We start from the raw sequence: 18,112 nt of genomic DNA on the forward strand, positions 1-18,112 counted from the left end.
CATACGTCCTAGCAAAATCACAGGGCAAACATGGGACACGAAAATGCATAAAAAAACTGATTCAAATTCCTTTGATGTGGCGTTGTCTCAGTCACTTGAAAAATCAGATGAAGACAGAGCTGTGGTAAATTGCTCTGCGAATGTGGCTGCTGAAACCAATACTGTTTTCTTTGCTTTGCTAATTATTAATTACCCATCTCCATGCATATGTGTTTATTCCTAATTGTATTTGATGGATGAGTGGCAGCTTTGACACCTCATTAGACCAGATTAATTGAACGACACAATATTTATGTCTCGGCAATGACCAGTTATCCTGCCATCTATCACCGAGATGATCTCACTGATTGAAAACCACTGGTCCGTGTAATCCTAATTATTTTGAATTAGAAAAGAATTTATTGCTTCTTGTGGCGTTTTTCTGTGATGATGGCAAATTGGAAACATTAAATGCATAACGAGGGAGAAAATGAGAGGAAGACACAATCACAGAATTAATGCGGGTGAATGTCGGAGAAGGGGGAAGGGCGCACAAAACAAACCAGGTGCACGCCTTATCGAGCCACGGCTTTTCTCCTGCACTGCACAGTCTTAGACGCAGGCTGTCATGTTTTCTCAGGATTCTGCAATAATATTTGTCTCTTTCTCATAATTCTATAAGGCAATGCCCACAGGATGCCTATTTAGAAGAAGGGTTACTTTTTTTTTTTCACTCAACCGAACCTCTATATTTTCCAACTCCCTATCCACTCTCTTCCAAACAAGCTTGTGCAGAACATCTTGATCCATATTCTTGTCTTTTATTAAAAAGTTGGCTGAGTACTCGAAAAACATTTCCACTGAACTTCACATAACCCTCCTCCAACTTCTGCAAAGCTTTGCCCCTCATGGGAGGAGCACAAGCTAAAATCCAGCATTTGAGCTCACAGAGAAGCAACAAGGCCCTGAAGAGTGGAGCTTTTACTATCATACAGCATAGGAAAGCCTCAAGGAACAGACTTCTTTCCCAGGTAGTCAGAACTTCCTCAAGCTTATTTTTCCAACTTTTCAAGTTTCTAACACCATTAGCCAGCTCCCCTGTGGTCTTGAAAGCGGTAGCGTTGATTGAATTAAGCTATTTCCTTCTTTGAGACACTTTGACTAGCTTTCTTATACCGCAGCCAGTCACTGCTATAACTACACAAACGCCCAAAGCTATAGGCACATACAGCACACACACACATGCTCACCACTGTTTGTATATGTATATGCACAGACAGCGCACATTAAAGATTGCACACGTCTACAAATGCAAACTGAATCTGACAAACCATCTGTAGAAATCTGCTGACCAGAGTCGCTCAATGGGATATAGACCAAAGACATTCTTAGAAGTTGCTCTATAATGCCATTTACACCATAGTATTTTAATCAATTTAACTGGCCTTTTTAGATATACTTGGCTCAAAATGCTCTTTATAGTTTTAAAAATAGGACAAATGGTCTTTTGGAATCAGCTGGGGAGAAGTTTAATCTCATTGAATGGAGCCAAAGCCAGACGTTTAGCTCCACACAGTGTAGAATACAAGATTATACCGGCCTGATATAGCCCTTCCACCACCCGTTTATTTTTATCCTCTATTAAGGCAGCGATATCCTTAAAGGCTGCCAAAATTATCCTGTAAAAATGCTGACTGGGAAATATGAAAGGTTCCAGGCGGGTCTAGTAAGCAATCTGTGTGCATGGTGGAGCAATGTGACTGCTGTGCTTGCTATACCAACAGGGGTGACCCCAGTTGGAGGGAGAGGTGAGACTAAATGAAAGTCATCCCTGGATCTTGGGGCAGCCGAGCCTGGAATACCAAGCCTCTCTCTCCGAAATGAGATTTGCTGCCAATGAGGCTGCTTTGCATAAATGTTTGCTTTTATTTATTTATTTTTTTAACTTGATGATTTCTCGGCAGCTAAACTAATATTCAGAAGCTTCTTTAACAGGCTACGCCACCGACTCTCCGCTTAACTGTTTTGATAATTCTCTCGCCCATGGAGGTAATTCATTCACACAAAGAGCTTCTTTCCTTGTGGGTTTGGGACGAACGAAGAGGATAATTTCCCTATCAAACGCACTCATTTAAAACAGAAAGTTTCGCACTTAAGTTAACCGTTCCTCAGAGGGAAGCTCGTAATTGAAGAGTCACTAGTGCCCTGTGGGTGTTCTGAGACGTTCAAGTCGGTATGAGCCCAAATGGCAGCTCCGTGACATGAATTTGAGAACGTGCTATATTTTTCTTCCTTCAGACACTTTCAGTGAGGCTGACTAATGTGCACATTTGTTATCATGCAGATCTAGATGCTCGTATGCATTCCTGTGTGTTTTATTTTTGTCCAATCAGTTGCGTTACCCACTTCTCTTTGGGCTAGCCGTTTTTATCGGCAGGGTCTAGACGCGGACATGCGCGCAAGCATCGTAAGGCTTTAAAAAGCTGATGGCACCAGGCTCCCCTTTTTTGCCAGCTTCCATATTGGAATGAACTTGAGATGAATGTATTGATCCGGCAATGACACAACCTGGCTTTGCTTCAAAGGTGACTCCATCCCAGAGCCTCTTGTGTTATGCAGTTGACGTGGGCGAGTCGCAGAGGATTCGAGCGGTGTCAAGGAGTCGTTTAAAATTAGAGCGTGGGGGGTAAAATTGATTTTGTTTATATGTGATGTGATTAAACACAGCGGAGACCGTTTGCTGTCGCTGGAATCACAATCGCGGCTTTCAAAGATGCAGTGCAGGTTGGAGAAATGTCCTTAAGTTAATATATGCCATTTGGTGATTGCCTTTAACCAAAGTGACTTCTGATGAGTGAAAACATTTAACAAAGAGCACAATACGTAACAGCACCAAGAAGCCAGTGATTTAAGAGTTCATAACAACGGATTTCTCTAATTATGATGCAGACTCTGCACTGAATACTTAGTCAAAGGTCTGATGGAGGCTGCTTAGCTAATTTGGGTGTCATCCCTCTCAGCCTTACATATTTATAATACATCTGCTCACAATATAAACTCCTGCAGGACCTTAAAAGATGTTTTTGGAGAAGCTGTATGCTCACATTTGGTCACACTCAGCCTGTTGCTTACTATCAGTGATGTCACATCAATAGCCCACAATAGTAAATGATGAATTTTGAGTTGACTGCATGGACATTTTGATTTTAACAGCACGAACCAGCAGAAAAAAAGTGAATCCAGTCACATTGTTGGAGTCCGGCTCTCGCAATCAACGATATCGGAGCCCTGCAACAAGTCTCTCATTTACACAAGCGCTCACGTAGTTTTATTTTAACCGTCCTCAGTTAAATGAGAAATTAAGAGGCAAGAGATAGAGGGTAATAGCATTTATTAACCCAGCGTGAGCGGGCAGCGGGGCGACAGCGGTCCTCCACCAGCCCTGTCTCGTCCTCGTGGTTCAGTCGGCGCAGCCCAGAGAGGGGAGTGGAACATAATAAAGCCCAACAAATGCACCCAGCTGATTAATGCAGCCCTGTGGCTATAGTAATTATCCCTCTCCACACTCCTCCGGCAGACGAGCCAAACAAGTACGCGGCAGCGAAAGGAAAATGTGCAAATGATGGATTTGTGGGACTCGGTGTCTGTTTCGTGAGCTTTGTGTAAGAAGTCGAATGTTGACACGGGGTTTGTTGAGTCAGTTTTGCTGTGGCAGTGGAGTTGAAGCTTTTGCACTTGCAGAAGTTTAATGTCAGCAGTTTAATGTCTGTCTGGATTGAGTTACAAATTCCTCGTGGGTTTAAATAGATGAAAATAAATGTATCGATTTATTGCATGTAGATGAAAGAGATAACAGTATGTGTGTTTTCAGACAGCAACGTACAACAAACTTTTAACTAGTGTAAAGTGAAAAAATAATTATATGCACTTAAATGCAACACTAAATTATTATTTTATCAGATTTATATGAAATGTGGTTACACTGATAAAGCAGCTTTACAACATGATCAAAAGGTAAGTCACATGTATATACAGTTTATTGCACTATTCCTGATAACAATCACAAAGTGCTTGATGACAACAATCAAATGCATGAAAATGCACAAATCTCAAATGTAATGGTAATGCAAAAATAAATATAATAATTCTATATTTTAAAAGAAAACCACAAGTTTTTTGGTTCTTCCTTCATGCAGCTTGATTATTTTCCGTGTCACTGATTTCTTATTATGTCAGTAATTTGATTAAAGCAACTGATGATTGTAGGCAACGCGATGAGTTCATCAAAGTGGCCGCTGTTAGAGTGGCGTGTGGCGAAGTGAAACTTTACAAACACCGGCTCCGAAAACTGAAGTTATTGTCTCGTGTTGCCTGCATAAATGAACCAATAAGAAACAGTTTCATCTGTACCAGCTTCTGGAGACTGAATTGAATGCCCAGAACATTTAGGAAGGCGTACAAAGTGAACTTCCTCTTGCTGATACACTTTCTTCATGGCGAGGTCAGAAGGTCAGACATAACAGGCAGTTTGCTCGTGAATCAAGAATTTAATTACATACAAGCAGCGTGACAGGAAGACCATGTCCCTCAGCCCACTACAATATGTCATTACTATTTATTGACACGTAACGATTTTGTCTTTTCTGCACTTTTGAGAAATCTGCAAATTTCTGGTCCTCCACAGAAAATGTTCTCTCACAATCCTTCTCGTCTTTGTTTTCATTCATTAGCACTCACTGTTTACACTAGTCCAGATTTCACTCCAAAAATAAACCCCAATTCCCTTTCCTACTCAGCTGTTCTCCTCTAAATTACAGCCGTGCTGGGAGTTTACAGCACTGAGAATGTAAAACGGCAAATGAGAGCAAAACTATAATGAGAGCCTAAACTGCTGCCTGAAAATGCAGGGTGGTGCGAGGCTGGTCTGCACTGATCTCCTTAAAGAGACACAGTCACGGTCATAGAGCCGAAAATCTGTTTTTGCTTAAATACAGATTTAATGATTGGATTACGGTTTCTTCGTCTGAAGATAACGTGATGGTGGGATTACACAGACTGTGCGCTCAATAGATTTCCTGTCAGATGCCACGAAACCCTGTGTCTCTACTCTGTGTGAGCAGGCCTGCGCAGAGGAATGGAGACAAATGAGGTCTGGACGCAAGTATGTACCCACCTCCGAAAACTGGCAACACAAGAGCGGAGCGGGAAAGTGCAAAAAATTTGGAATTTAGCATTGCCAAATAAAAATGTCTTTTTTTTTAAGGTAGTCTGACATCCACTTTAAATTTTGCATAAAGTTATTCAGTCTTAAAAATACCAAAAGACCACTTTTTTTTGGTTTGACTGGCATTGGCTCTATTATCTGCATGTGAAATCCTACATGTCATCTGAACATCAGTTCTCGTCTTCTCGGTCTCATTAAAAACATAAACATATCCCCCCTATTGATTATGTCTGGATGTCTTAATCGGATCAGCGGGAATAGCCGGATTTTCCTTCGCAGGAAAGTACATTAAATGCCAAAATATTGATCAAAAATGTAATGGAGAATGCACAGCTGCTTTAATAAAGCAATCAGCCTTTTGCTCCTGTGACTCTGATATGGACTGACATGAAAAGAAAACGTTCAAATGTATAATTCCTTTTCATTTAAAAGACGGTTGGGAAACGGGAGTCTGTCCTGAGGCTTGTGGCGACACGGCAACGCTGTGATCAATAGGAGCGTGTGATGGGTTTTGTATCGATCGGGAAAATGTGGGTTGATGAAGTGGGCTGGAGGGGTGGGTGGCGGGGCTTTGGGTTTCCTCCGATGGGCTGCCACATTTCACGTACGTGGTAAAGATCCACTCAAACTTCTCTGTCGTCGTCATCATTATTATCATTCCTGCCGAGGTCATTATCACTCTCAGTTTTCCTACATCCTGCCTCGCTAAGGACGGGTAGATCCCCTCTCTTCACAGCGTGACTGGTGGAATGCTGTGGGAAGCAGCTGTCATTACTTTAAAGGAGGGCAGGCTGTGGAAAGCCAGATCCATGGTGGAGAGGATAAAAGACTAAAGGGAACCGTTTAGCTCCATAATCTGGCACTGAGCCCTTTAAAGCACCGTAAACAGACCTGTTCAAATCACCCTCAGTGAACGTGCTGCTACTTCTGTTGCTTGTCAGTTACTGCTGTCCACTTTTGTTTACCTCATTACTTTGAAAATCTATCTATCTATCTATCTATCTATCTATCTATCTATCTATCTATCTATCTATCTATCTATCTATCTATTCTTTCTTTCTCTGTTTTGCAGCGCTCCCTTGTGAATGGAGGCCGACTAGTGGCCCATTAGCCCGTCTCATCTCAGTAATCTTTCATCACCATTGGCTGCTGGCAGGACAACCTTCCTGAATCCAGCCAATGACAGTCGCTCCATATGCACCTAAACCACTCCCTCCTGTTCTTAAAGAGCCCCCTTGTCTTCAATGGAGACTCAATCCCCCCTCGCCGACTTACGCAGCCTGAGTGCGCTCTCAGTGCTGCTGCTCTCCATCCATCCCTCTTATCTTTTATTCTCTTTCTCTGTCCGCCAATCCCATCATCTGTGTTCTACCTCCTCTCGTTGATCACCGTTTCCTCTCTTCATCTCTTCCTGAGGTTCTTTTTTTGTTTTTTCCTCTCTCCTCTTTCTCGGACCACCACTTTTCTTCTCACCGGCCGTACTCTTGAGCCCGAGCGTGCGGCACCTGTGCAGACTGGAGTTTGTTGGGCCGAGGCAGAAGGTTTTTCTTTTTTCTTTTTCTTCTCCTTTTTTATTAATTTTAAGTGTGCGTGTTGAACACAGGAGGGAGGGGAAGCAACACCCGGGACCACCTGACCAATATTTATTGAGAATATGAGGAGATTTAGGAACTGATCTCCTGCTTCAGCTTTTCCCCAGCTGTTTATCTGTTGTTGTTTTTGAATTTTTTTTAAATTGCAACATCTGGAATGCTTAACGAGGACTGATGGATGTTTCCGAACTGTGCATCCCTGACCCTCTCTGCTACCACAACCAGTAGGTGCTTCTTTATACAAATCTCTTTTTTTTCCCTTCTTGGTTAGCTTTTCATCTAAACTTTTCTGTCACTCAAAGTTGATAAAAATTGTTTAAAAATGTTATAATTTTTTTTTTTAAAAAGCAAACTAAACTATTTCCAAAGACAGGGAGTTGCGCTCATTCATGTACGGGACATCAGAGCTGAGCGGTGGCTGCTGTGGCGTAGCCCGCAGGGAGACCGGGGAGCTGGTCTCTGTACAGCTGTCTACTTCTGCATCAGGATCCAGGGTTTAAACTCAGCTCATAGAAGAGAGTCACAGGCAGATTAATGCAGCCAGTATCCTGTACACTGTCCTCCAGCAGCAGCCGGTGTCCCAGGAAAAGTTAGCTGTGACTGTACTGTGTAAGAGTGACACAGAAAAGTGTGTAACTGAAGAAGTAGATACATGTCTGTGTTATTGATACAGCTCGTCTTGTTTTATTGTCATTTATAGTTTTTGATATAAAATTGGTGGTTATAGTTAAATAACACAGAGTGTTTAGTAAATTTGATCACCTCCAAATGTGGCACAGTATGTGAGTAAAATGCAGTTAATACAAATAACAAAATGTGCACTGTAAAACTTTTTTTTCTTTTTTCTTATATATGGTTATTGTGCATTTTCTTAGCACAAAGGCAGGGATCAAGCAGCTTTTTTCCTAACAAATGAAAAGTTAAAGAAACTCTTAAATCTCATTTGGAGCTCCAGTCTTTATCATTGTTGCAGTTCTTGGATACCTGGAAAGATAGTTATCTTATATCCAAATGTGAGTGGACAGTGGAAACCGTTCACTGCATTCACTGGGATCCTCTTAATGTTAATCTGTAGATGGGATTGGAAAGGTTTAATCTGCTAAGCACTTTTTACAGGACTGCGATTAAGAAAAAAAGGGGGAGCATCTCCCGAAGTGTTAAATAAGTGTTTGCTGTAACTGCATCAGAGCTGCCACTGCACATAATCAGAATAAATGAGATCCTATCAGTTTGTATTGGTTGAGCAAGCGAAATGACAAAACGTGTTTGTATTCAGAAAAAGCAGCTTTGGTTAGAAGCTGTTCACTCAGTAAAAATGCGTGTAGTTTTTATGCACTTTGCATATGCATAAAAAAAAGCTAATTTGGGCGTTAAATCTATGTAGTTCTATCACTCACAAAATAAAATGTCTACACTGCTGCTGCTGCTGCTGCTGATGATTCAAAGCGCTTCAACACTTCAGTCAAAGGTGTCGTGCACACCTTGAAAGATGTGCATAAATTTGATTTATTCATTGTAATCAAATGAATCACATAAAATTCCTTTTTAAAAAGGATGCAAATTATTTCCAGGCTGGAATCTTCAACCACAGTTTTGTCAATTGTTTTGATATTTTACATAAAAGTAACAGATCTCAATTAAATACATCTGTTTCAAGCATCGTCTCTGAAGGCTCTAACTTTTAATATCACAGTTAATTCGTGGGGCTTTTAAAAGACACGCAATCGCAAGCCTTTCATTTTTACACAAACTCTGAAGTTTTAATTACATCTTTAAAGAAAAAAAAATATGCCAAATAGAAATGATTAAAAATGACAAATCCTACAATATGATGCTATTAACCCATCATGACCCCAGACTGTGTCTGTGTCCATCTATGTGTGTGTGTGTGTCTGCATTTATGTATGCACATAAAAATATGCATGCGTGTGCTGACAAGTGAGTAGCTGGTTATGCATGCTATACCTGCACCCTTAAATACTTGTTAGGTCATATTTGATAGGCCAGCACTACACTAACACCACAACTCTACATATTTTTACTGGTTAAAACCAACTTCTGCTTGAGATGAATGATTTTACACATAGAATTTTTTATTTAAAAATGTATTTGTCAGCGTTAAAGTTGCATTAACCATGTTGTCCTACATTTTCCCACATCGAGCAGTCGCACGCTGAAAATCTGTGTGCTCAGTGTCACATATATTTGTGATTAGTTAGGTTTGCCTCTGCTTTTAAACCCTTGGAGACTGTTGCCTTACAACTATCATACTGGCCCGAGGTGAAAGGTCAAAGGATTTTAGTGCCCAGCTGTCAAACCACATCTCTGATGCTAAAGCAAATACCTGCTCTGTCAAGAGACCAAAAAATTAGTTACATCTTGTGATTTATTCTTTATGAAAATGTGCACGTTGGGATCGTGTTGAGATTTTGTGAACCAAAATCAAAATAACATACAGCTGTACATAACTGTATATGACCTACTATTTCCATCAGCCTCCACAGGTGCTCTCCACTTTTTCATGTCAGTCAGAACCATCTGCTTTAAAATTAAAGGAGGCAGTTTTGAATTAAAAGTCGTGTCAGACATGGTGTAATTTTACATGTTTTTTTTTCATGTAAAGTAAACATATTGCTTTATTCTTCTTTTAAAATAACTTTATTTTTTTAATTATAGAAATTCTAATACTTATTAAGATTAAATATTCTGCTTGCTCAAATTTTTTTTTCAACTTGTTTTACCTGCTGTTCCCACAGGTGTCCTCCCCAAGTAAACAAACAGGAATGCATAAGCGACCAAATGTATGCGGACACAGATAGACAGACATATGCACACTCATGTAGACCAAAGAATCACACACTGACCTGGGATCTAATTTTAGCCGTCCAATACATGGAAACACCTGACTGTGTCTGTTAAAGAGGAGCACATCATGTTATCATACATTGTATCTGTAATTTGTTACGCTTAACACACAGGTCTTGCTGTGATTGCACCCACCATTTATTCTTTATTTGTTTTTTTTTAAACACTTGGCGTCACGTACGGATGCTTGAGTTAAATTAATTTGATTGCAACGGAGTATTTAAAACCCTGAGCGTAAGGAAAATAGTTCCTGAAGTTGCCTGTTGTTTAGGGCAATTCAAGCATTACAAATTTGCAGTGAGTGGAGTTCGCCATCTGCAATCAGTGTTTTTTGCAACATAGAACATGTAGTGGCGGATTTATTTCCATCCATTCCTGATCGATCTTGCTCTCATTGCTTCTTTCGTGCGTTGTCCAAGGTTCGAAAGAGTAAATTGGAGTTTAAATATTTCACTTGATGTGTACTCACAGCTCCCGGCCACCTTTTCGCACTTCACCAGTCACCGTTTGGTTCGTGTCAGACTGCTTGAAAAGGATCCAAATCTTACACGAGGGCTGTGATCTCTACCAACTTTGTTTGATAGTTGGCTGATCTGACCAGCAGAACTGACTGGAAAGCCAAAAGAATCCACTGACGGATGGAGGGAGCAGGTGGTGGGAAAGTGCTGCATTGTGTTGAAACTGTGGTGAGGGAGGGAAAAAAATCTGCTTCCTTCCAACTTCACCACCAGCTTTGAGTTTTCATAAAGTTGACAAAAACTGGCTGAGATAAAAACAGCTCTGAACGTGTGAAGTCGCTGCTGTGTTTTCTCATGACTGTCGCGTTCACTGTTAGCAGTGGCTACTCCTTACGAGCCGAGCTTTGTTGGTTCTGTGTGATGGCATGAGGGGAGAAATAGCTTCATCACACGTCATGACCGCCCCTCTTGATATAGATATATCCTTTAGGTAGCCTGTCAAGGACTCTGAATTCATCAGGCTGGAGATGGACACCTTTTTTTTTCTTCACATGCTGTTCAATCAAACATGAATGTGCCTTTCAAGTGCTCAGGCTGAGTGTAAGCAGCAGAGAGAGGACTTCTTAGAAGGAGTTTGTTTTATTGATCAAATGAAATTAACACACACACACACACGCGGAAAGAAGCAGTGTGCATCTAATCATGGAGTGCGGGTCAGCCGGCATGTTTAATTTAATGGGCCTCATCGTAGCTTCACGAGGTCTCACATTGTGAACTTAATTCCTCTTCACCACGTTAATTTGCATTGTGTCAATTGACCGGAGCGCTTACTGTATCAGCTTGAGTCTCACTTGAAATTCAGTCCATGCTCTAATACCATTAGGCAAATGCAAAGTTGTGTCATTTACACATTTGGGGGAGAAAAAAAGGGGGGGGTAGGAGGGTGAGAGAAAAGCCAATTTGTGCCGAACAAGACTCGCTTGTGATTATCAGTGGATGTTATTACTGTGGAGAAGCAGACGTTTGAAGGTTATGTTTCTGGGCAGTAATTGAAATGCAAAATAACATTAGGATCGATGGCCATCTCTGTTTATTTATGAAATCAATATCGTAACTGTCCCTCATGAGTCCTTCTCTGATTCCCAATGACGGCTTAAGTCTCTGCTCGTTTATTCTTTCTCCCCCGTAACCTCCTTCTTCTGTCTCTTTTTAAAAGGCAGTTAGGGGTGTGTTTGACTTTGCAGAGAGAGCAATTTCCTAGAGGTGCTGGATGTGTATGTAGATGGGGGTTGATACTCCAGGTAAGGAGACATCATCCATGTGGGAAATCTATGCAGTCTCTCCTCGTGGCAGTGACATTGAAGAGGCCATGTGCTGGAAATTCTCTGTATGGTATGTGCATGTGTGTGAGTGTGTTAGAGAGATAGAGAAAAAGAAACAAAGTATATCTATGTGATGCAAAACTAGTGCTGGGACTTACTACCTGAGATAAAACTACGTTAAAACAAATATTTTTTAAAATGAAGATGTCAGAACAAAATAACTTAGAGAATGACTTTGCAGCACCTTTGCAGCACAAGTGAAGGATATGCTTGGTTCCACAAACTTATCGTCAAGCTTTAAACTGTGGTTTTAAAGCAGTCGCAAAGGAATAAAATCTGATACACTTTAAACCAGAATAACTCAGTATTATGTACAAGTCTGTGTGGGGAATGCACATGGTGGAACATAAGCATAAACACATATTAAATACACATGCACATAAACATAAGCTCAAATCTATCAGAAAATGAGGGAATAGATAAATAAGTCACACAACAATGCAAGAAAATCTGAACAACTTCAGGAATAAGATGCTCCGAAAAGAAGAAACCTTCACCCTTTAGAGGCAAATACAGAAAATACTTCTTAAGGTTAAACCTAAATGAATTAAAAGTGCAATCTTGTTGCAGCATTACAATGTGAGGCTACTTAAGTAGTTAGTAGATTTTTTTTTTTTTTTTTCAACGTTTAAGTGTTGGTTTGTGTTCTCTTGACTGAATCTGCAAGGTTGTAGCAGAAGATTATTAGAAATCCTGTTTCATGTGTTTGCTTCTATTAAATCAGCATATTACAGGGATAGCTCTTTTAAATGTGTATTCATTATAAATATATGAGAAAAAAAAGCGATATTCGCAGCAGCGAAATTTAAGAACACACATTTTTGATGACCTTCATTTGTGTCACCCGCATGTTGTTGTTACCACTTAACACTTGGAGACACACGCTACCCCCATTTTCCCACTCGCATGACCATTCATTTCCCAGACACCGCGGCCACTGACTAACAGTGTAATCTATGTGTCAGGCGGGAAGGGGCACTCCGTTTAAAGCTGATAGAGTTTGCCCCAAACAAGGACAGCCTATCATAGAAAGATTAATGAACTAATTTCATGCATGGCTCCTTGCCTCTGTCCTTCTGTGCTTCCATGTTCGACTGTGTGTTCAGCACCGTGATTTACGCTGTGTTCCCTGCTACAAGCTTAACCCCAAGCTCAACAATAATATTTCCTTTATGCGGAAAAGTGCGCTGTAAAAATTTGGAGAGCCGTATATATTCACTCCTTCACCCAAGACAAGGACAGCATGAGGTCATTTATGGAGAACTGTTTTAAATATGCTTCATTTTTTTTTTTTTCGTGTTTGAGTGGCGGTGTAAATTTATCGTGCTGAAATTCGGGAGGCTAGACAACATATTTCATGGAGAAGAGGTGGATGGATTCGGGATTTATGTTGGGAAGCTGGGGATATGCGGCTCTGCCAGCATGAGGAGGCATGCCAAAATACACACATGCACATGCAAACATCTGAGATTTCAGCTGCTCTGTCGGGACATTTTCCGCACCTATCTCATGTTAGCTTCAAAAAAGAAAAAGTGGTCAATGATCTGAGCGTGCATCACATTCCCGTCGCGTTAAACATGGTTTTTCGTACAGAGTAGTCTCTTGACGTGTGGTGGACAGACTGGAACGCGTGCATCTGCTGCTCCGTGGTGTCCATTGTGGGACTGTGTGGGCCTCTCAGAACAGAGAAGGCAGGTGACCTTCACGTCTGTCTGATGAGTCCTGCTTGTCTGCTCCGTTTGTACCATTTTTCTGCGCGGCGGAGCAAACACTACCCCATTAGGTATTAGGTGCAGTGCATGTGTGTGTGTGTTTTGCCAAGGGAGTGGGACAGGTTGAGGAGAGTCAGGCTGTGGTTTGAAAACTCTATGTCTCTTTATATTGGGGCGTGGGGGGGGGGGGACCAAATTATGAAACTATGAAGCTATTTCTGTCTGCGCGAATTGGTGGTTCGTGCCATTATTTCATTTCGACAGATTTGAAAGGGCCCATTAGAAATTTCCATTAAACCTAACAAAAAACATCTCCCCAGCGTTGCCGTGTGCTAAGTGTGGAATGAACTACTTTTTACGTATGCCACAATGTGCTATTCCATAGGGAATCCCCCCCTATCTGGCTGCAATGATGTATTAACTATTACCACGCTGGTCTCTCTCCACTTCAGCTTGGAGAAAATATATCGTCCAATTGACTCTAGGTGAATGCTGATTGCTAACAAGATTTAACATGAGTCATCTGAGTCTTTTATAAGCCACAATATCCTCAGAATGAAGGCTAACATAATGCTGTATCTCTCAATCTCGCACTATGTTAACAGTCTCGACTGATTAAAAATGCATAAGGAATGTCTGGGGCCCGTAAGAGGAGGGTTTATTTTTTCATGCCTCATCTGGAACAGGAAGGAAGCCGAGGATCAATAGATCTGATCTGGGCCCAGGGGTACAGGCTATCTCCTCCTCCTTCTCTCTTCTTCTCACTACCCGTTTGCAGTTAAAAAAGAAAAAAACAGAGGTTTCTTGGCTTTAAATAAACACTTGTGCAAAGGAGGCAAAAGAAGGAAAATGCATTCTGAAACACAACACCATATTTTTAAAAAAAATGGAGACAGCTCCTGGCAGTAAAAAAAGCCAAAAAGTTCAGACTGTAAAGCAGCATTAGCTTGCTATTAGTTTCAGACATTCCCATCACGCCTTTCCGCCACTCTCACCGCATATTTATGACTCATAAGAATTTAAGGGCTGAAGTTCTGTAAGATCAACACCAACTGTGACAGACAGAGCCAGCAGTTCTAAGACCGACCCGGGCCTCATTTCATGCTTCGTTTGAGAGAATATTATTGAATTACAGCAAGGAGCGCAACATGCACTGGCTTTGCGGCCTCAAAGAGAAATGACTACCCACCAGTAGCAGTAGTCGTTAAGTAAACAAGCATACTCATGGAGTTATAACATAACACCTTTAAGCAAAGTGTATAATTTCTTATAAAGCCCAACACGGCAAATAAAGAATACTCTCTTTAGCTTCTACCCAGCATTAGGAGGATTTTTTAGCAATATATTTTTTCTTTAATCCTGCCTTCGTAATCTTTATGATGAAATTTTTGGAATAAGGCACTTCCTCTGCCAGCTGTAACCCAACACCTCCACTGGCAAAATAACCGGGACTATTGATCGGGTCATGTATTACCCGCAATCCTCCATATGCTGAGTGTAACACCTCTCTTTGTCCATTAACAGCCTTCTGAAGTTTCATTCATTCATTTACTTCTGGCAGCCAACCAATTGTGGGCATTGTTTGCAAGATGTATGGGGCATCTGTTGACATGGTCGTTAGTTACCATTTTGCCTGAGAGGAATGAGCTACTGCACTATATCACTTGGCATTCTGGCGCATTAATGGTTGTGTGTGTAAGGCAATCTATCAAACTCAGGTGAACGGGCTGATGAATTTCTCGCAGAATGAGTGGCGGATGATGGTAGCAGGCAAGACTCGGTACAGTCACGGCGATGATTTCATCCGAAGCTTTTGTGCTCTGTTGTTTGGTCCTCTAGTTTTTTCACTTGGGGGTATTTGTGAGCCTTTGCGTTCTTTTTATTTAAAGAAAAAGTTTTAAAAATGTGTGAAGAAAATGGGGTAAAACAGTTAATATTTTTAAAAAGTTTGCTAATTATTAATACTGAGATATGTTGCATTTATGTTATTAGTTTGTGTAATAAAATATTATTTTTATGCCAAAGCTCAGTGTCCCCTAATGTGGTTTCTATGCCAATATGACGGTTTTTTTGTTTTGTTTTTTCTGAATCCAAATCACAATTTTTTTCCTAAATCCAACCAAACAACTCGTGGAAACAAAAGTTAAAAACAATACAAACCATGGTGTCCATCTGCCTACTTATATATGTGCTTTAAAACAAGTGGTTTAAACTCCAACATATCACCACATGCTCTCCTTTTCTTTTCTCTTTTTCCTCACACACAGTCAGTCAAAGCAGATGGCTGCCCTTCTCCTAACCTTGTTTCTCCTCAAGGTTTCTCCAATTTAAAAGGGAGTTTTTCCTTCCCACTGTCGCAAAGTGCTTGCTCATAGGGGGGTTGTCTGATTGTTGAGTTTTTCGCTCTAATACTGTGGGGTCTTTACTGTACAGTATAAAGCACTTTGCGGTGACATAAAAAAGAGTTGAACTGAATTAAACATTCATTTCTTTCCAAAAATTTGGAAAACCATTGTGTTCCCTGTAAATTCGGTCTCAAAACTGACTAACGTTCCGACTCTGTTTGTGTTTCTCCAGGTTACTAACCAGAATGCCCTCCGAGGACCGGCACCTATCCTCGAGCTGTGGTTCTTATGTCAAAACTGAGCCTTCCAGTCCTTCCTCCTCGCTCATAGACACTGGCAGTCACCACAGTCCCAGCGGCAACTCTGACGCCAGTGGCGGCTACGTTAACGTTGGCAGCGGACGGTCGCACACCCTGGACTCCCCCCCAATGTTCAACCCAGGAATGCTGGGAGGCGGCAGCGCCTGCTTACGCCGCTACGAGGAGTGCTCCGGCGGCATGGCTGATGACTCGCCAATCAAGTGCGAGTACATGCTCAATGGAATTCCCAAGAGGCTGTGCCTGGTGTGTGGCGACACTGCCTCGGGGTATCACTACGGGGTGGCCTCCTGTGAGGCCTGCAAAGCCTTTTTCAAAAGAACGATACAAGGTACTTTTTTCTTTCCCACTTTTCCTTTCACATTTCACTGACTCACCTGAGCTGTCAGTAAAACTGTGTTTTAGGTGGTGGGTTATTTGTATTTTTGAAACAAATGGAGACAAGTAAAAGTACAACCGCAGCAATAGAAAATATGAGTAAAAATGTCTGCTGTTTGGATTAACTATAACTTATGAATACTTAGAAAAATGCTCTGTGGTGCTCCCATTTACTGCTCAGACCATGCACTGCATTTATGCATCTTTGCGTTCGTAGCTGTTTAAGTACTGGTTTATTTTAACTACATTAGACACAATAACATTCATTTACAACACCACAGATAACCAGATAAATCAGAGGATGTGGAGAACTGATTGATAGAAGAGAAATGAAGAACCCACACACTTTAAAAATTATACAGTTTTCATTTAATTTTTTATGGGTTTTTTCTGTGGATTATCAGATCAATCTATATTGACGGCCTCTGTTTTTTGTTTTGTTTTTTTGTTTTTCAAAATAAGTAGCAAAAAAGAAAACCACTTGTTGATAGGTGTTACCAACTCACAGATATCAAAACAGCGACAGGTGAACTGCGCCAGATAAAAATGTTACATTGTTATCTTTTTTTTCCCTTGAAGTGGCCATAAACAAACAATGATTTGCATTTATTAATATTTTATTCTAAAAAGTACATTATTGCTAAGCTTGTTAGATGAAAGCATTGAAGTAAAGAGATTAATATTTTTCAGTGAAATGTAGTGAAACTGAATTTTAATCAAAAATAAAATTATACTTAAAACAATAAATTCTTGACTTTCCACCAGTACTTTTAAGCAAGGTGTACTTTCACTCTTGTCACAATAGACAAGTGCTACTTTTTAATGATTGTAAATACTTTACGTTCACTTGAATACGTGGCCGTGCGTGTCACAGGTTCCTCAGTGCTTTCATGGGGCTAATACGATGTGGTGTCTACAGCAGGCATTAGGCCCAGACTGCAAATCTGCTCTAGTTTGTGATTTTTGATGTCTTTGCGTGCGAATCATACATCTGGCACTGAATCTGCCATGTGTGGGATCCGTTCCAGAGTAATCTTTTGGACAGAGATAATGCGCCACAAGCCGAGATGCAGATTTTTTGAATTTGATTTGTAGCATTTGTGTCTGGATACATGGAGTCAGAGTGAGGGCACATTAAGGCAGGCAAATTTGAAAAGTATTCTGCCTAAATCCCTCTCAATTACCAAGCACGAAGAAACAGCCAAGCATCTTTCGGCACTGTTTTTTCCTTTTATTTTATTAGCTTTTGTTAAAATCCAAAACAGCACATTACTGTCAGAATAAAGATGGAAAACGTGGGACTGATGTGAGAGCTGGTTACCTCACTTGGTCTTAAGAGTGAAGCTCTTCGGCACTCTCTCTAATTGCTTCACATGTTTACAAAATTCGGACTTTTTCTAATAATTCTTAACGTGATGGTGACAAATATACCAAGTCTGATCCTGATGTATATCATTTTTATTTTTCTTTGGCAGCGAGGATTTTTTTTTTTTTTTTTTTCAGAAATGTTTGGATACGGCTCGGGGGTAGCCGGGGTATTTCACACGTCCTATTTCTCATTATTGATTATCAGACATTTCTAAAAGAAAAAAACACGCAAAAAAATAGACACAGCAAAGACATATTTTCCTAAACTTATTATTTATTTATTTACGTATTTTTTGGCTGCCCATTTTTATGAAGGCTTTTCCTGGCTTAATTAGCCTATATGAAAATGGCTGGATTGTTTTATCATAAGAGCATTTTCACATTTCTTGTACAAGAGGCTAAAACATCTTTGGATTGGGAGCATCAGAAAATGTAGGAAACCCCTACTTTCTTTCAAGTCATCAACACATGATCTGTTGTTCAGTCCGCATG

At 40.6% G+C, this 18,112-nt stretch overlaps 1 protein-coding gene across 1 annotated transcript in view; it reads left to right on the forward strand.

Annotated features, from left to right (window-relative positions):
• The first annotated feature begins 11,387 nt into the window (after positions 1–11,387).
• The window catches only part of LOC116314105 (steroid hormone receptor ERR2-like), a 32,988-nt gene continuing 26,263 nt past the window's right edge, over positions 11,388–18,112 (forward strand). The window contains exons 1-2 of the mRNA XM_031732003.2: positions 11,388–11,510; positions 15,790–16,205. Coding sequence (XP_031587863.2) covers positions 11,401–11,510; positions 15,790–16,205 — 526 coding nt within the window. The 5' untranslated portion in view covers positions 11,388–11,400. The remainder of the gene's footprint in view (positions 11,511–15,789; positions 16,206–18,112) is intronic.

Source organism: Oreochromis aureus, linkage group 15 (genome assembly GCF_013358895.1).
Source record: "Oreochromis aureus strain Israel breed Guangdong linkage group 15, ZZ_aureus, whole genome shotgun sequence".
NCBI lineage: Eukaryota > Metazoa > Chordata > Actinopteri > Cichliformes > Cichlidae > Oreochromis > Oreochromis aureus.